Consider the following 20355-nt stretch of genomic DNA (forward strand, 5'->3'; position numbering starts at 1 on the left):
CAACATTCCGTCTTATATACTTTCCACATACTGTCAGGAGAGACTAGCCATGGAGAAAGACTTCATGCCTGGTAAAGTGGAGGGGCAGCATGAAAGAGGAAGACCCTCGACACGATGGACTGACACCGTGGCCGCAGTAATGGGCACAGACATAGGAACAATGGTGAGGATGGTGCAGTTTTGTCCTTTTGTTAGTGGGGTCACTCTGAGTCAGAACTGACTCGATGGCACCCTACAACAGTTGTTACGGAAGCAGATTGCTAACCTTTTTAGTCGGCAGAGCGTCTGGGTGGGTTAGAAACTCCAATCTTTAGTTAGGTTAATAATCAAGTGCAAATAATTTGTGCCAACCTGGGACCTATTCAGGCATGTGTTAGATTAAGAAAATATTGAAATTGCATTGTTATTTATACCCACCATAGAAAATAACATTAAATATTATCAAATAAAAGGAAGGGAAAGAAGAATGCTAAAGCTTATTTACGTTTAGCTCAAGTTAAGAGCCTTGAGCAACAAGTGGTAGACTGCCAAGACTGCACCTATCCAGGTGTGAGCAGATTATGGCAGCTGATGATTCAGGAACACAGATTCAGGAGCATATAGGAGTAAACACAGTATGCTCCGGCTCAGAAGCCGGAACCCAGATTCTTCTAACAGATTCCTGCAGAAATGGCAGCTGTACTTACTCCAGGGTGTGTGAACTTCCACCATCTTCTCTGAGGCTCCTCTGACTGTAGGGAATCTGCTGAATATGTGGTTTGTTCCATCCTTTAAAAAAGTCACTGGCACAAGCTCAGTTAACAGTCATTGGACCGACGTTGTACTTGGGAAGAAGTCTTAGCAAACAAACACTCTATTCAAGTTTTCTTTCTTTTTTCCCTAGATAAGACCAGGTCCCACTAGGACAGTGGTCCTCAATCTTCCGAATGCCACGATCTTTTAATACAGTTCCTCATGTTTTGGTGACACCCCCCAACCATAAAATTATTTTAATTACTACTTAATAACTGCAATTTTGCTACTTTTTGAATCAGGCAACCCCTGTGAAAGGGTCATTCGTGGGTTGAGAACCGCTGCGGTAGAACGTTGTCTTATCTAAAAGTAGATAGAACCAAGATTCGGTTCACCCGACCACACTGTTCCTTCCTGAGAGAGTTAAAAAAAAAGGTTAGTTTTTTCTCAACCAAATACTTATTTGCTTCGTTGGGCTAGAATTGACCCTCAATAAAATAAAGGAAATGGCTTTGATTTCCTCTTCTCTACTCTGCAGTTGTTTTCCACAATCAGAAACACCTTCCCTGTCTCGTGAGGTATACTGCCCCTTGTCTATTCAAAATCATTCCCCATTGAGGGAATATATCCTGTTCTTCCAACACTATGGATGCTTAGAACATTTTTCTACTGCCCATTTTCTGCTTTACTATATAAAATTCCCTTTCTCTCTCTCTCTTTTTTAACTCTTTCTATAACTATTCCTAATGACCTCAATAGTTTTGGTGAAAATAAATGAAACCATATTGAATCAGTATAAAATAAAGCCTAACTTATTTAAAATGTTCAATATAAATTATATATATGCTTTTTATTTATTTAATGTATTTTTTTACGTTTTGTATGTTGTCATTTAATGTATTTTTGTATATGCTTTTTAATAGCTATTTTTATTTCTCATATCCTTGCATTCAGCTACCTAGTTGGTTGGTTGGTTGGTTGCTTTTAAGTTTTACAAAAGTTTAATGGATATCAAGTAGAAATGACATGGCTATTGTCCCTGCTAACTCAGTGGTGCTCAAACTATAAACCTAAACCAGCCAGTTGCCATCAAGTGATGCTAACTTATGGTTAGTGTGATAGTGTGGCATAGGAGTTTTATTGATTAGCTTTTCAGAAGTTGACTATCAAACCTGTCTTCCCAGGTGCCTTTAAATGGACTAGAGTCTCCAATCTTTTTCAGCTACCAAATGCAGCTGCACCACTTGGGAATTCTTCTCAAACAATAACCCACAGCTGTAGAATCGATTCTGACTCACAATAACCCTACAGGAAGAGCAGAGCCTCATAGAGTTTCTGGAGCTTCTTTAAGGAAGCAGACTGCTACATCGGTCCCCTTGGAAGGGTTTGAACCACCAACCCTTTGATTAGCAATCTAACACAACTCACTATGCCACCAAGGCTCCTTTCTCAAACCATTATACAAACCCACTGTCACTGAGTCAATTCTGACTCATATTGACCCCATATAGGGGTGTTGAGGCTATAAGTCTTTTTTTTTTTGAGGCTATAAGTCTTTATGGGAACAGGCAGCCTCAAACTTTCCCCACACAATGGCTGTTGGATTAGAATGGCTGACCTTGCAGGTAGCAGTCCAATGCTTACCTAACAGTCCCACCAGCAATCTTTCTCAAACTATACCATGCCAGAAATTCACCTGGAAATATTGTTATAATGCAACTTGTTCTACTTCCATGGCCCCCAAAGAGAATTAGAAAGAATTTGTTCTCCACTCCGTTGTAAGTTCATTGTAGGTGGCCTGAGGACCACACATCAAGAAACTACCACAGATTCTTTCCTGCGCTATATGATTTTTTTAATGGTTTGTAACCACAGGCTGTATTTTATCTTATTGTTGTAAAAACATATTAACAACATTTGCCAATTTAACGTCCTTAACACAAACAGTTTATTGATATCAATTACATTAATCCTATTATGCAAACATCACCAATATCTGTTGCCAAATTTTCCATCGCCACAACAGAAGCTCAGTGCTTCCTAAACTGATTCTCCCTCTCTGCCTACCTCCCACCCCTACTAACTACTAATAAACTTTGGTCTCAATACATGTACTTCTAGGTGTTTCATACAAGTAAGATCATTTAATAGTTGTCCCGTGGCTGACTTACTTGACTCAACATGTTTTCAAGGATCATCCATATTACAGACTGCATCAAGGCTTCTTTCTTCTTTATGGCTAAGTATTATTCCATTGTGTACAAGAGGACTCCAGAAAGTTTGTGGGAGAAATGGCATTGAAAGATAATGGAATCTTTCCATGAACTTTAAAAAAAATCATTGTATTACGGGCTCATACAACTCTTATCACAATCCATACATACATCAGTTGTGTAAAGCACATTTGTACATTCGTTGCCTTCATTATTCTCAAAACATTTGCTCTCCACTTAAGCCCCTGGTATCAGCTCCTCATTTTTGCTCCCTCCCTCCCCTCTCCCTCATGAACCCTTGATCATTTATAAATTATTATTTTTGTCATATCTTTCTCTGTCCGACGTCTCCCTTCACTCACCTTTCTGTTGTCCATTCCCCAGGGAGGAGGTTATATGTAGATCCCTGAATCGGTTCCCCTTTTCTACCTCACCCTCCCGGTATCACCACTCTCACCACTAGTCCTGAAGGGACCATCCGCCCTGGATTCCCTGTGTTTCCAGTTCCTATCTGTACCAGTGTACATCCTCTGGTCTAGCCAGATTTGTAAAGTAGAATTGGGATCGTGATAGTGGGGACAAGGGGGTGAGGAGGAGGAAGAATTTAGGAACTAGAGGAAATTTGTATGTTTCATCATTGCTACACTGCACCCTGACTGGCATGTCTCCTCCCGCGACTCTTCTGTAAGGGGATGTCCAATTGCCTACAGATGGGCTTTGGGTCTCCACTCTGCATGTGCCGCCGCCCCCTCCCATTCATAATGATATGATTTTTTGTTCTGATGATGCCTGATACCTGACCCCTTAGACACCTTGTGATCACACGGCTAGTGTGCTTCTTCCATGTGGACTTTGTTGCTTCTGAGCTAGATGGCCGCTTGTTTGCCTTCAAGCCTTTAAGACCCCAGATGCTGTATCTTTTGATAGCCGGGCACCATCAGCTTTCTTCACTTCATGAACTTTTTGAAGCACCCTTGTATATTAGGGTGAGTTAAAAAGCATTGCTACAAAATCATAGGAACCTTTACTAAACAAATCAAAATATGAAACCATTATTTCTCAACATATACATCTGTCTATACACAAACATAAACATCTGGCTATACCATTTGGAAAGTGGTGTTTCTGTCTAGCCCAGTGGTTCTCAACCTTCCTAATGCCACAACCCTTCCTCATGTTGCGGATACTCCCATCCATAAAATTATTTTCTTAATCTTTTTTAATCATTTTATTAGGGGCTCATACAACACTTTTCACAATCCATACATACATCAATTGTGTAAAACACTTTTGTACATTCATTTCCCTCATTATTCTCAAAACATTTGCTCTCTACTTAAGCCCCTGGCATCAGGTCCTCATTTCCCCCGCTCCCTCCTCCTTCCCCATCCCTCAAGAACCCCTGATAATTTATAAATTATTATTTTGTCATATCTTGACATGTCCAATGTCTCCCTTCACCCACATTTCTGTTGTCCGTCTCCCAGGGAGTAGGTCACATGTAGATCCTTGTAATTGGTTCCCCCTTTCCAACCATAAAATTATTTTCATTGCTACTTCATAACTGTAATTTTGCTACTGTTATGAATCATAATGTAATTAGCTGATATTCAGGATGTATTTTCATTTTACAAATTGAACATAATGAAAGCATAGTGATGAATCACAGAAACAATACGTAATTATAGTGAAATATTTATTTCTAATTACAAATAAATGAAATGTTGTCTTGAAGCATGGTGTAGCATGGGTAACAACAGTCTTCACATTTGGTACTTGTATGTATGTGGGTGTATCTGCATGTGGGTGGACTCATGGATAGAGGAGCTGTGTCGCAGTTCCTAAGACCATCGGAAATATGTGTTTTCCGATGGTCGTAGGTGGTTCCTGTGTAAGGGTCATTCGACCCCTGAAAGGGTTGCGACCCACAGGTTGAGAACTGCTGCTCCAGCCCTTCCCCACAGGAGCATTAGTGGCCAGTGGTTAAAGCACCACACTATTAATGGAAAGGTTGGTCACTTGAACTCACCAACTGTCCTGTGGGAGAAAAATGTGTTGTCTGCTCTGGTAAGAGATTTATAGCTTTTGAAAATTGTACTTTGGAGCAGTGGTACTACATCCAGGTTTGTTTGGGGGGAACTCTTTCCTGAAGAATTTTGTGCTCTTCAATTTACACTACATTAAAACAGCAGTTTGGGCCTCCTTCAGGAACTCAAATTGTATTTCTTCTCAATGTTCTCTGAACTTTGGGAACAAAAAGTCTGACAGGACAAGATCAAAACTATAGGTTGCATAAAATAAGGTTTTCCAACTAAATTTTCTTAGGACAGCCTTTGCTACTCTTAAAGAATGAGCAGGTACATTGTCAAGATGGCAAAAATAATTTCTCAGTGTAACTTTCTTGGCCTTTTCTCCACCAGTGCAGTGTCTTAAACATTCTTCCTGGGACTGTCCCTGTGTCCTTTGAGAAATCTATCAAGATTATCCCATTGGAATTCCACCACACCACTCCCCCAGGGGAAAACAAACCAACCAGTCACCGCAACCTCTTGAGCTGAACTTTCTGCTTTGCACTTGGTTGGTCCAACAGATCTTGTGGGAGGCCACAGTTTGGACTGCACCTTTTTAAGTGAAGACACCCTAAGGAGACTAAGACAGGTGTATGGCTGAGAACTTTTCTGTCGCCGGTCACTCATTGCAGAGACGTTTAGACACGGCTGCGTTGAAATGAACCTGTGCGCGTGTGAACTGCATCCCTAGTGGTGGTATGTCTTTAGTTCACTGCATCTGCCCGCATCTTGTTCACCATTCAGCTGCTGGGAGGCATGCAGGTGGTGTCCATCTTTCGGTAGCAATTGTGAACAGTGCTGCGATGAATTGAGGGGTGTACATGGCTGTGCTGCTGCTCTCAAGTCTCTTGGGGTATGCTGCATATACTTGAGTGTAAGCCGACCCGAATAGCCGCCAGGCACCTCATTTTACCACAAATCTGCATTAAAAGTGTGCTGGAAAACTTGGCTTATACAAATGTTTTGAGAATGACGATGGTAACAAATGTACAAATGTGCCGGACACAATGGATGTATGTATTGATTGTGAAAAAATCCAAGCCCCACAAAAAATGATTAAAAAAAACAACAAAACTTGCATTATACTCGAGTATATATGGTACCTAGTTGTAGAATTGCTGGGTCCATATGGTAGTTTATGTTTAACTCTTTGAGGAACTGCCATTTTGCATTCATACCAACTGTTTTATGCCTTTAACCCTAAGGAATGAATGCCTGTTGCTTGAATTCTGCACCCAGAGGCCAGCAGTAGTGGTGTTCTCTCTGGGTTGTGTACGGTTCCTCCTCTATAGGTTTAGTTAGTTCTGAACCCTAAGTTAGCTCACATTTGTTTTAACCACTGAGCTACCAATGAAGAAGCCCTGGTGGTCTCGTGTTTATGTGTTGGACTGCTAACTGCAAGGTCAGCAGTTTGAAACCACTCGCTGCTCCTCGGGAGAATGACCAGGCTTTCTACTCCTGTAGAGCTATAGTCTTAGGAACCCACAGGGGCAGTTCTACCCTGTCGTTATGAGTTGGAATCGACTTGATGGCAGAGAGTTAAGATACTAGTGAAGAAGCTCTGATGGTAGAGTGGTTAAGTGCTTGTCTGCCTACTGAAAGGTCAGCAGTTGGAATCTACCAGCTGCTCGGTGGGGAAGAGATGTGGAAATTTGCTTCTGTCAAGCTACAGCCTTGGAAACTCACTGGGACAGTTCTACTCTCTGTCTGACAGAGTGGGTGGGAGTTGGCATTGACCAGATGACAGTGTTTCCAGTGGTCCAGGCATGTCACTTTCATCTAGTGTCACACCTTTCTGCTAAGAGGTCCCAAATGAATCTCCACAAAAGGGCATAGTTTTAAAAATTAGATAATAGATTTGGAAAGGTTTTATGTGTGTGTGTGTGTTTCGTTTCTGTGTTTTCCACATTTACTGTAACCTGTGAATCACCTTCATAGTAGGGAGAAGGATTATAAAGCCCAGTTTTATAAATAGTTTTACTGGCATACAATTCACATATCCTACATTTGAATAGTTCAATAATATAATAAAACCAATTTCAAATGCAGAAGGAGAGGAATATATTGTAAATTGTTAATAGGAAAGGTGAAAGGGTTTTTTTGGAGGCTGAGGGCTTGATCAGCTTCAGTCTCTGATGGGCTAATTTGATCCTGGTACAAAGAGCATCTGTTCTGCCCCAAATAGTATCTAGCAGAAAGTGTACCCAAAAAGAGCATCCGACCTTGAGGAAATTTAATCAACAGAATGCCATTATCTGGGAAAGGGAAATTTTTTCCTCTGCCTACATTTTGGCCCTGGGCACTTTAGCAGGTGTTCTTAATGTTATGACAAAATGTTTCTTAGCTATGATGAAGTGTATGCTACTTAGTGTAGGCTTTATATACATAGGTTGCCTGGATTCGCCCCCTGAAATGAATCTGGGTTTCTTTTTCTGGTTGGGTACTATAGAGTAGGCTCTGACTCACACTGACTCCACGTGACAGAGCAGAACTGCCTCCTAGGGTTTATTGGGTATCATCGTTACAGAAGCAGATCACCAGGCCTTACTCCCTCAGAGCCACTGGGTGAGTTGAACTACCAACCTTTAGGTTAGCATCTGAATGCTTAGCTGTTATGCTACCAAGCCTTCTTATGTGATGTTAGGACTTGGTAAATGGTTAGCAGTAGTACTGCATAACTGCAGCATAGAAATATATATATATTTAAAATCATTTTTGGGGCACTCTTACAGCTCTTAGAACATTCCATACATCTATTGTATCAAGCATATTTGTATATATGATGCCATCATCGTTTTCTAAACATTTACTTTCTATTTGAGCCTTTGGTATCAGCTCCTCTTCCCCCCCCGCCCCCACCCATGCCCTTCCTCTCACCTTCAGGGCCCCTTGATAAATAATAAGTTATTATTATTTTCATATCTTAAACCAACTGATGTCTTTCTTGTGTTGTTTGTCCCCCTGGGTGGGTGGGGGGTTATGCGTCAATCAATGCTATCAATTCTACCTTCCTATTTCTGTACCTGAGGGGGTTATCTGACCTGGATTCCATATGTTGTGAGCTCTTGCCTATACCAGTGTACATGTTCCGGTCTAGCCAGAACTGAAAGGCAGGACTGGAGTCACGATAGTGCGGGCCTCAAAGAACCCGAGGAATATTGTGTGTTTCATCGATGCTATCCTGCGCCCTGGTTGACTCATCCATTCCTTATGACAAGATAGAAATATTCTTAAGGATCTTAACTTTCATTCTGGTTTCCAAAACCCAAGTTCACTGTCATCAAGCCAATTACAATTCATAGTGACTTTATATGATGCAGTAGACTGCATTCTAGCTTAGAGAGATATAAAGGTTTTGAGAAATGGGAAAGAAAGATGAATGGAAACAGGCCACACGGAAGAGGTAGGATAAGTGGATGGTGGATGATACATTGAAAGGATTGCAATGGATTAGTTGAAACAAAATGTGTATAAATTATTGCTTGGATTTGTTGAAACAAAATGTGTATAAATTGTTGCATGTCAAACTGATTATCAGCTTTGTAAACCTTCACCAAATTCACAATAAATAGGTAGTAAAAAATAGATTATTGAAAATTAAGCTATAGGATAATCCCTTCAAGACCAGTTGTGAGAGTGGTGATACCAGGAGGCTCGAGGGAGGGTGAGGTAGAAAGGGGGAATTGATTACAAGGATCTACATATAACCTCCTCCCTGGGGGATGGACAACAGAAAGTGGGTGAAGGGAGACGTCGGACAGGGCAAGATATGACAAAATAATAAATTATAAATTATCAAGGGCTCATAAGGGAGGGGAAAGCGAGGAGGGAGAGGGGAAAAATGAGGAGCTGATGCCAAGGGCTTAAGTGGAGAGCGAATGTTTTAAGAGTGATGAGGGCAACAAATGTACAAATGTGCTTTACACAATTGACGTATGTATGGATTGTGAAAAGTGTTGTATGAGCCCCCCAATAAAATGATTTTTTTTAAAGATAAAAAACAAGCTCTTGGTGTTGAAGTGCTCTCTACTGAGACCCTGAGACTATATGAAGAGACTTCAAAAAGTTTAAGAAGAAATGGAAGTGGAAGATAATGTATTTTTTTTGTTTTGTTTTGTTTTAATCTCACCACTGGTCCTGAAGGGATCATCTGTCCTGGATTCCCTGTGTTTCCAGTTCCTATCTGTACCAGTGTACATTCTCTGGTTTAGCCAGATTTGTAAGATAGAATTGGGATCATGATAGTGGGGAGTGGTGGGAGGAGGAAGGAACACTTAGGAAGTAGAGGAAAGTTGTATGTTTCATTGTTGCTACACTGCACCCTAACTAACTGTCTCCTACCTATGACCCTTTGGTAAGGGGATGTCCAATTGCCTACAGATGGATCTTGGGTCCCTAATCTGCACTCCCCTCATTCAAAATGATTTGATTTTTTGTTCGTTGATGCCTGAGATCTGATCCCTTCAATACCTCGTGATCACACAAGCTGGTGTGTTTCTTCCATGTGGGCTTTGTTGCTTCTGAGCTAGATGGCCACACGTGCTTACCTTCAAGCCTTTAAGACCCCAGACGCTGTATCTTTTGATAGCTGGGCACCATCAGCTCTTTTCACTACGTTTGCTTTTGCACCCATTTGTCTTCAGTGATCGTCAACACCAACACCTTTTAAAAAGCTTTTCTAATTGATCTTAAATGGTTAATTTTTCTAACATCAGAGTAAGTTCAGATCCAACCCTGAAGGGTGACTGTCTCGGCAGTTTCACTAGTCTCTATCCAACCAGCAAACCTCTCATCTCTTTTATGATTTTGTCTTTTGTTCCACATCTTTTTCCCACTCTATGGAGTACATTCTTGTGTGTGTGTGTGTGTGTGTGTGTGTGTGTGAGAGAGAGAGAGAGAGAGAGAGAGAGAGAGAGAGAGAGAGAGAGATCCAAGTGAGTTTTATGAGAGTTAGAAGAAGTTTCAGGTTTACACAGGCACCCGCAGGGCCCCTCACCCCATGCAGCCTCCCTAGAAGCTGCTCGGAAAGTCACCTATTAGCACATTCTAATGTGCTCCTATTCAGAGCAGTTGTCAGTGGTAGCCAGCCCAGTCTCTTCTTCTGCTCTTGGGTTCTTGGAGGCCATTTGCATTGCCCATTGGCCTAAAGGTCTTCCAGTTTTCATCATTCTCCTTTCCCTCCAATGAGGAGAGGCCAATACATAAATACACTTCAGATTGCTGCCCATGGGTGTTTAAGGCCTAGTCACTACTTACCAAAGTAGGATGTAGAACATTGTTTTAGTGAACCATGTTATGCCAATTGACCTTAATCCTTAAAAAACTTTTAAATTGCTACCAATCATTATACTCTGATAGAAAATGACCGGATGTGTTCTGTGTCTAAGGGATCGTTAAGAGCGTAAGCTTTGGAGGCTGACCTGAGTTTTAAATATCAGCGCTGCTACTTCTTGCTGTGTGACTTTGGACCAGTGACACACTTTCTTCCCAATTTAGTTTCCATCTGCAAAAACAAGGATATGTTAGCAAGTGGTCATGAGGATTGCATGAGGGGAAATACACTGTGCAGTGCATCTGCATAGAGGGTGCTCAACAATAGTGAGTCGTGGCTGTTCAGAGAGCCGAATCCTAATGATCCAGGGGAGCATCCCATCTTGGGGACTGCTTGATGTGATCCTTGTAGCTATTTTGGGGGGCAGACATCCTAGTTCTTGGGACAGCAGGAGAGAAACAGTTTGTACCACTTGCACTGACTACTCTCATCCTCAGCTTCTCTTTTCTTGATTAAAAAAAAAAAGAAGTTTTTTTCTCACTTGGGTTTGGATCTTGTTTCTAGGGAGACCAAAGATGGAGGAAGAATCATTGTGGAAGTTGATGGCAAAGTGGCAAAAATCAGGAACTTAAAGGTAAGCTTTTTTCTTTCCACTGAGGGCTTTTGGGTGAAGGAGTGTATGAGAATGTTTTTGGAGTGAGGGTGGGTTGGCAAGGGAAGGACATGTAAGAGAAATTATGGGAAGAGTTTTGACCAACCATAAATGCGAGAGAAAAAGAAAATAGGAAAGCCGTTTGGGGGATGCGATTGTTGTAGCATAAATTCTATCAAACAGGCAACTGTTTTGAGGATTATCGGCAGCTACTTTGAAAGCAGGCACAAGGATAGCTTAACGTGAACTGAGATGTGTACATTTAACTTCCCGGATCTCCGGTTAGACTTTGTCCAAGCTTCTCATTTTAGTAGGCATGGAGGTATGTGCTAATGCGGGTTTTATTCTGGCCATATGAGAATGAGGGTCCAGGGAGAGCCTTCAGATTTCAGAAGGGAATTAATCATTAGCCTAAGTCTTTTTTTTTCTCTCTCTAACTTTCCTAAATCTTTCCATAAATATATATATTTTTCACTGATATGACTGAACTTTGAGTCACAATTAGATAAACATTGGGAATTTCCTTCCCCCCACCCCTCGTAAGGCTCATTTCCTCCATCCTGTTCCTCCAATCACCAGGTCAGCGGAAGATGCAAGGAATTCCAGTAGAACACTTTCTGGGCCGTGGAGAGTGAAGAGAGACAGAAGTTGACAATCTAATTACTGCTTTAATCAGCTTGCAGGTGTACTTTGCATTCCTGGGAGCTGAGAAGGCCAACTGGCAGGAGTGAAGGTTACCTGGACCCCATGCCAGGTCCACTCCTGTGCTGCTTGTGTGATGTGATCTGTTTCCTTTTGTCGGAGCTCTCTGCTAAAAGAGAACGGACCTGACAAACGTTCAACAGAAGCTCCCCAGGGACAAAGAGCCTTTTATTCTTTGCCATCTCTTGTTTATATCTCTGTTGCCAATCACTCCAGTTGCTTTGTTCTGGGAGCTCATATTTTTGGTTCTTTAGAATAAATCCTGGCCAAAATAAAGCTTTAATCTGCCCCCTACACAGCTCCCTGGCTGCTTATTTCCCTGAGGTCAGTCACCCACTAAGAATCTCTTAGTCATTCTGACAGGCTACCACTTCTGTAGTTGATGATAGCTAGTACCAGAGGTGGCGTCTCACTCTCCAGGATTTAAATTTCAAACTGAGAAAAAAGCATTTCTATGGTTAATGCTGTTCTTTCTAATATCTGGACGCCATTGCAGATCTGAGCTCTGGCCTCATCTACCTTGGGCAGTTGGATTGGTCCTGGCTCTTCTGTCGAATCCAATTTCTAATTTGATTGATTGAGCTGGGAGCTATAGGTTGATGAGCTTATCAGGCCCAATGGCTGACCTAATCATACACTCCTAGTGGTCAGAGATCTACAAAAAAAATGATAGGGTGAGAAAGAGGAAAAGGCTTTCTCTCCCAAACTGCTGTGGTCTCACAGGTTGGTTCATAGTTAGGCAGAAAAAGGGATAAAACAAACAATCTGTCTGCTGCTGGTGAGTTGGTCCCAACTCATAGCAACCCTAGAGGACAGAGTAAAACTACTCTTTGGTTCCCAAGGCTATAAATCTTCATAGGAGTAGACAGCCTCATCTTTCTCCCATGGAGCTCCTGGTAGATCGGAACTGCTGACCTTTCGGTTAACAGCCCAATGCATGCCCCAGTATGTCAATAGGGCATTGGGATAGACAAATTTAATTCCTTGCGATGTTTTTCCCACATATTTTTGAAGCCCTATCGTATTTGAACTTAATGAGATGTGACAAAGGTTACTTTTTGTTTCTCTTTCAGGTAGATATTATAAACATGGACATCACCAGTCCAGATCTCTAGCTACAGCAAAGAGGGATTAAGTATCTCTGGCCAGATTCTGATGTTATAATAGAGATGACACTGGACCCTCTGTTTAATTTTAGGTGGACAGTCGATTAGATGGCTTTGGGGACTCCCGGGAGAAGGTCGTGACTTTTGGCTTTGATTACTGCTACTGGTCAGTCAACCCAGAGGACCCTCAATATGCATCTCAGGATGTGGTAATGTCATGACATTTGTCCTTCACGCTCCTCAGTTCTTCAAAGTAGTTACTTATGGTTTTAAGTAAGAGGTATCAGTTCCCGAAAGAACAAAGGAAAAGGCTGCCTGCTCAGGGCACGGGAGAGGCTAGTTTCCACTTATGCTTAGGCCTCAGCATGACTTTGGTACAGTTAGAGTAGTAATGTGCTCCTGTGGCTGGTTGATGGGCTCACTTTAAGTCAACACACATTTGGCTTTGTGTTGTATGCAGCAGACGGTCCCAGTAATTGTGCAGGCTGGGATCCTCTTTGAAATGTAGGGTGTGCTTTGACAGTAGGCTGTGTGAATGGGTTAGATAGCTAGTCTGCAGCCTTGAAGGGATGTTGTAGGTGCAGGACACTCATTTGAGAATCAAGAGGACCAGCCAAGGCTTTGATGAAGATGTTGGTCACGCTCTTGGATATGGATGTGAAGGATGGCCCACCTAGGCTCTGAAAGTTCACTTAGGTCTCTCCCAAGTTTCTGAGACAGCAGGTCTGGCCAGGTGGGTCTGTAGGACTTCTCTCTGTTTCTCTGAAGCAGCGGCATCATTTTTTACTAGGCAGATGTTCTGATTTGAGCACTGTACAAAGTCACTGTCATATATTCAGTCCCCATGATAGCCTGCAAGGTTTGCCTCATTTAGAGACAGTGGCCCTCATCCTACCAGCCACCACGGCACTCTATGGAAAGCCACCCCTAAAATTAGGAATGCCATTTAAGTGACCCTTGGTGGGTCAGTATCATCGTGCTTACATAGAAAAGAATGCTATAGGAAGGCATCCCTTCAAGAAATACCATTGGAAATGGAAATTTAGGGGGTGGCTCTGACTGGTTGTTGCTCATCTGTTTATGTACCTTTGAATCAAAAAGTTTGCCTTAGTTTTTGTGACGCTTTTCCTAATTTTGACAAAAAAATAGTTATCAACCCTGAGTGACTTAGAGGAGACAATACTGATTTCTGGTGATAAAAATGTCTGAAGATAGTTGGATAGTTTTAAACCATTGAAATGTCATTCCTCTCTCCTTTTCTTCTGATAGGAACTTGTGGAACCTGTATTCCTTTGGGCCATTCTCCTATAGAAGTGCTTCCCATAGTAGAAGTGTGCCCCACAAGCCAGTGTGCTTGCTGTGAATACAGCAGAAAGGGTCAGTGTGAACATTACCTGACTTCTTCCAGGTCCTCTCTGTCCTTTGTCTAGGAGGAAACTGACAGGTCCAGGCTTTCTGTGGCCCTTGATATTTTTTCTTTTCCCCAGCACTCAGCTGTGAGCTATCTCAGTACTGGTATTTGTAACTTTTTATTGAGATCCTCCAAGAAGAGACAGGAAAGCAACTGAGTTAGAGAGGGTGAAACTTCTACAGCAGTCCACAGTGGTGAATGTATTTGATTGTAGAGGTGGTGTTCTTTCTCTTATCAGGAAGTATGAACATTCTCACAGTAGTTTCAGCCCTGGCCATAGTAGAAGCAGGTGTGTTTTATTCATAAGTACTAGTATGTACTATTGTATAGATCAAGAATCTGGGATGTGTGTGTGTGTACCAGGTGCAATTGTGTGTGCATGCACACATGCATATGCGTTACAATAAGGTTAGGTGTTAGTTTGGTCTGAGGTGCATGCTTTGCATTTGCATAGCTTAAATATATAAAAATTATCAAGTAGGTGCCCAGAAGATCATACAGGAGCAGACTTGATAAATGTGATTCTTCTTCTCTTGTCTGAGTTGAAGTTCAATGGGAATATCAAATGGAGTCAGACAGGAAGTCTGTGCAGAGAGATAAAACGAGTGTTTCCTTAGTTTTATTAATTGTCTGAAGGCTTTAATGGTTCCAAGGGTAGTCAGAACCAGAGAGAGGAAGAAGAAGGGAGCATCTGTCACAGGCTGAGGGAGTGCCAAAGGTCCCTGATGGTGGCAGCATCCATAGTCACATGATCTGATCAGAAAGCTTCATTGCTTTAGCACAGAATTTGGAGTTCAAGCTTAACCCTAATCACTGTGACTAAGAACACCATATCTACAAGAGGCAGAATGCCATAAAACAGCCCTTCTGGCGGGAAAGCATTGAAAGGTCATTTAGTTCAACACCCCCCCCCCCAACTCCCCAATGTCTGGAAACCTCCTTTATCATTTGTGACAGCATTTTTAGGGGATCAGTTTTATTGGGGTACAATTTGTACACAGTACAATCAATCCTTTTAATATACAGTTTTATGAGTTTTGACATACATACAGGCATGTAACTTATACCACAAAATACATAAAACAATCCAGCACCCCCCTTAATGCTCCCTTCATGTGCAACCAAACTGTCCCCACTACCCTCAGCCCCCAGCAGCTACAGATCTGCTTTCTGCTTCTAAGAGACTTCTGTTCCAGAATGTCATTTAAATGGAATCATATAGTATGTAGCCTTTGAGTCTCGTTGCTTCTACTGGACATAATGCATTTGAGTTCTGTCTATGCTGTGTGTGAGTCATACCTTCTTTTGACCAGAATTCAGACTTATTAAAATCATCTCTCCCAAAAGCAGTCTCCTGGCTTTGGAAGCACTGCGTCTAACTGTAAAGGATGTGGAACCTAATCCCTAGAGGACCTCAGAAATGTAACACTGGAGCCGGGATATCCAAATATCTGAGACACATTTTCCCCACTGCCATGGCACATGGCAACCCCACACGCAATGGAATGAAATGAAATGTATGGTCCTACACACTCTCCATGATCAGTGGCAGATCGGACCATTCTAAACCATCTGGTTTATGTTGGCTGATTTTTGGAATGAGATCACAGATCTTCCTTGTCTGTTTTTGTCTGGAACCTCCAATCCCTGTTCAGCATCATAACAGCATGCAAGCCTCCTCCATTGATAGGTGGGTGGGGGCTGTGCCTGAGGTGCACTGGCTCTGAATCAAACCCAGGTCACCTGCCTGCAAAGCAGGAATTCTATGGAAAGACTAAGAGCTCCCAAAACCTATTAGATCTATATATTTATCCCATTTTATGAACCCAAGTCACAGAAAAGTTATAAGACTTACTTCCAATCACTTAGTCAGTGGGTGGTGAAACAGAGCATCAAATCCAAGACAGTTCAACTCTAAACTGTATTCTACTCCAAAAGAGGTTTAAAATAAATTCTATTTGGCCTAGTCTCTTCACACCAGTTATCTCATTTAATCCACTTCAATAACCTGAAGAGGTAAACATTTTATTTCTCTTTTGAGGTTGAGGAAATTTAGACTTAGAGAGTTTATATGATATGCTCAAAAGCACAAAATAAGACGTGAGTCTTGGATTTGTGAGTGCAATTCTCAGCCAGTGTATTGATTCCAAATCATAGCAACCCTATAGGACAGAGTAGAACTGTCTTGTGGGCTTTCAAGACTACAAATCTTTATAGGAGTAGAAAGCTTCATTTTTCTCCCATGGAGCAGCTGGTGGTTTTGGATTCTGATCTTGAGGTTAGCAACCCAACACTTAAGTCACTAGGTCACTAAAGTCCCTTGTTTACTCTATGAAAAACAAAACAAACTCCCTGCCATCGAGTCAATGCCAACTGATAGCAAGCCGATAGGCTAGGGTAGAGCTGCCCCTGTGACTTAACAAGACTGTTAACTGTTTAAGGGAGTAGAAAACTCCATTTTTCTTCTGAGGAGCAGCTGATGGTTTTGAGGTGCTGACCTTTCTGATCTCAGGCCAACCTGTAACCACTACACCACCAAGGCCCCTTGTTTTTGGTTTTATTTTGTGTGTGTGTTTTTTGTGATCTGAGTGGGTTTTTTATTTTTTAACATTTTATTAGGGACTAAGGCCCTTTGTTTTTTATACTCATTATAAAAGAGAAAGGGGAGTCCCAAGAGGGGAAAAGGAAAAGATGGAACACTGGGAAGGAGAGAGGGTGAGAGTGAGAAAAGGCAACATATACAGTGAGTAGAAAGTGGTAGAAACTACATCACCTCTCATCCATTACCCAAGACCCGTGTGCAACGAACTCCCCATTATTTAAGCAGGTCAATATTGATCTAAATTGTGTTTTCAGTTTCTGTTAATATCTACATCGCAGTGAAACTTTTCCTCAAAATTCACCTACTTTGTCTGACTTGACTTTTTTAAAAAATCATTTATTGGGGGCTTATACAACTCTTATCATAATCCACACATACATCCATTGTGTCAAGCACATTTGTATATTTGTTGCCATCATCATTCTCAAAACATTTGCTTTCTACATGAGCCCTTGGTATCAGCTCCACATTTTTTCCCTCCCTCATGAACCCTTGATAATTTATAAATTATTATTTTGTCATGTCTTACACTGTCCGACGTCTCCCTTCACCCACTTTTCTATTCTCCACCCCCCAGGGAGGGGGTTATATGTAGATCCTTGTAATCGGTTCCCCCTTTCTACTCCACCCTCCCTCCACCCTCCCAGTATTGCCACTCTCACCACTGGTCCTGAAGGGATCATCCGCCCTGGATTCCCTGTGTTTCCAGTTCCTATCTGTACCAGTGTACATCCTCTGGTCTAGCCCGATGAAGTTAATCTACTTCTGTTTTGAACTTAGACCTGAATTTGAATTCAGGAAGTCACATATTCGCTGGCTTACTTTGGACGAGTCACTCAACCTCTGTGAATCCTAGTTTCTGGAATAGGGATTTTAATATACCAGTGCTTAGAGAGCTACTCCCAGAAAACTAGTCTCAGAAACTCCTGGGGGCAGGTTGCTATGAGTCGGAAAACCTAATGGCAATGCATTTGGTTTTTATGAAGAGAGTTATTGTAAAGAGGAAATGAAGTGCCTAGCCCAGTACTTGGCAACCAGGATTGAGTGTATGGGTGCTGTGGCCAGGTCCCTGTTATCATGATCATTAACACAGTTGTAGAGCAGTAAGCTCCATAGTTTTTATAGAGCTGAACTAGATTTGAAAATATCTTATGGGAAGTGGTGTTAACAAACACAGGGACAAGGAACAACATGGGACACAAAATGGTAGTGAGGGGGTAGTGGCAGGCCTGGTAGGGAATGATCAAGGGTAAGGTTACGTAAAGAAGAGATATAGCTGTAACCCAGGTGGGGACGGAGCATGGTAGTAGGGTAGGAGGTAAGTCAAGGGAGATGGAGGAAAGAGGTAGGAGGCAAAGGGTATTTTTGGAGGTCTAGACAAAGACATGTACATGCAAATATATATATGAGGATGGGGAAATAGATCTATGTGTCTATATTTATAGGTTTAGTATTAAGGTGGCAGAAGGACCTTGGGCCTCTACTCAAGCACTCCCTCAATGCATGAATACTTTCTTCTATTAAATTAGCACTCTATGATGCTCACCCACCCGACACAACTGCTGAAGCCAAAGCGGGTGAACAAGTAAATGTGGTGAAGAAAGCTGATGGTGCCCAGCTATCAAAAGAGATAGTATCTGGGGTCTTAAAGCCTTGAAGGTGAACAAGCGGCCATCTAGCTCAGAAGCAACAAAGCCCACATGGAAGAAGCACACCAGCCTGTGCGATCACGAGGTGCCAAAGGGACCAGGTATAAGGCATCATGCAATATATATATATATATATATATATATATATATATATATATATATATAGTACCATAGAGAAAGAAGGGAGAAGTGCAGAGTGGAGACCCAAAGCCCATTTGTTGGCCACTGGAGATCCTCTCACAGAGGGGTTTAGGAGAGGAGACGGGTCAGTCAGGGTACGATGTAGTACCGATGAAGAACACAGCTTTCCCCCAGATCCTGGATGCTTCCTCCCCACAACTACCATGATCCAAATTCTACCTTGCAGGACTGGATAGAGCAGAGGTTGTACACTGGTGCATATGGGAGCTGGAGGTACAGGGAATCCAGGGTGGATACCTTCAGGACCAGGGGTGTGAGGGGCGATACTGGGAGAGTAGAAGGTGAGTGAGTTGGAAAGGGGGAACCGATTACAAGGATCCACATGTGACCTCCTCCCTGGGAGACGGACGGCAGAGAAGGGGGGGAAGGGAGACTCTGGATAGGGCAAGATATGACAAAATAACAATCTATAAACTATCAAGGGCTCATGAGGGAGGGGGGAGCCAGGAGGGAGGGGAAAGTAAAAAAAGAGGACCTGATGCAAAGGGCTTAAGTGGAGAGCAAATGCTTTGAAAATGATGAGGGCAAAGAATGTACAGATGTGCTTTATACAATTGATGTATGTATAGGTATGGATTGTGATAAGAGTTGTATGAGCCCCTAATAAAATGTAAAAAAAGGCATATGAATAACAAATAAAACATGAAAAGATGTTCAACATTAAAAAAAAGAAAATCCCTTATGAATCCAGTTGTGAGCCCTATGGAACTGCATGCTCCACTTAGAAAACCAACTTCCTTGCCTTCTTCCTGGTCAGGAACAGCTGTTGGAGCAGGAGTCCCCTGCTCAAGTGTATTGTGTTTGGGGGGTGGGGTGTTTGTAAAACTTTCCATGGGGCCCATGAGCTCAGCTTTAGCCAGCAAGGGCTGTGAGTGGTGGTTTCCAAACAAATGCAGGCTGGGTCAACAAAAACCGTGTCCAGGAACCAAGCCTACCCAGCCCTTTGTGGAAAGCAATTGCTCCTATCCTCCGGGGAATTTTTATTTTTAAATGGTCTGTTAAAAAATAAAGTCTGTTATTTAGCTAAAACACAATACCTAAAATACTTGTAGCTTACCCCCCCCCCCACCTAGATTGAAAACTCATGTGAGCAAGCAGATTTCCTTCCACAATCACTGAATCCAAAACTGAATTTGTAGCAGTAATATGATTATGCTTGTATTGATATTTACGTAGTATCTTCAATACACTGAACACTAAGCAACACACAGAGGACATCCATTGCCTGCCTACCCTCAAAAAGTCCTGAGTGAGTGAGAGTGAAGAGATCCTTTTGTGCATATTTTCTTCAAGTCTGAACTTCAGCTTGAGGGTGTCAGGAACTTGGAGAAGCTTCAGAGGAAAATCAATCTCTCTCTCTCTCTCTCTCTCTCTCTCTCTCTCTCTCTCTCTCTCTCTCTCTCTCTCTCTCTCTCTCTCTCTCTCTCTCTCTCTCTCTCTCTCTCTCTCTCTCTCTCTCTCGAATGCAAAGGCCTGGATTGCAGGAACCAAGAGGAGGGCCGCTCTCAGTGTAGCACACCATATAGGCGTTGTGCTTGTGACTGTTTAATGGTGCAATGTTGGTCTAGAGACAGGAAAACAGAGGCGATCATCTGTGCCACCAGTGCAGGAGGTGACGAGTTTTACCATTTGTGGAGCATAGGACCAGCTGGCCTTCATTTCCATTAGGGACAAAGGGGGAATTTAACATTAAATTGCAAAGGATTGAATGTAATTGGGACATACAAAGTAAGTTGTGCAGAACTT

At 42.2% G+C, this 20355-nt stretch overlaps 1 protein-coding gene across 1 annotated transcript in view; it reads left to right on the forward strand.

Moving 5' to 3' along the window:
• Positions 1-20355, forward strand: part of STARD9 (StAR related lipid transfer domain containing 9) — a 122448-nt gene that overhangs the window by 5782 nt on the left and 96311 nt on the right. The window contains exons 2-3 of the mRNA XM_075532422.1: positions 10851-10920; positions 12839-12955. Coding sequence (XP_075388537.1) covers positions 10851-10920; positions 12839-12955 — 187 coding nt within the window. The remainder of the gene's footprint in view (positions 1-10850; positions 10921-12838; positions 12956-20355) is intronic.

The sequence above is a fragment of the Tenrec ecaudatus genome, chromosome 14 (genome assembly GCF_050624435.1).
Source record: "Tenrec ecaudatus isolate mTenEca1 chromosome 14, mTenEca1.hap1, whole genome shotgun sequence".
Taxonomy (NCBI): domain Eukaryota; kingdom Metazoa; phylum Chordata; class Mammalia; order Afrosoricida; family Tenrecidae; genus Tenrec; species Tenrec ecaudatus.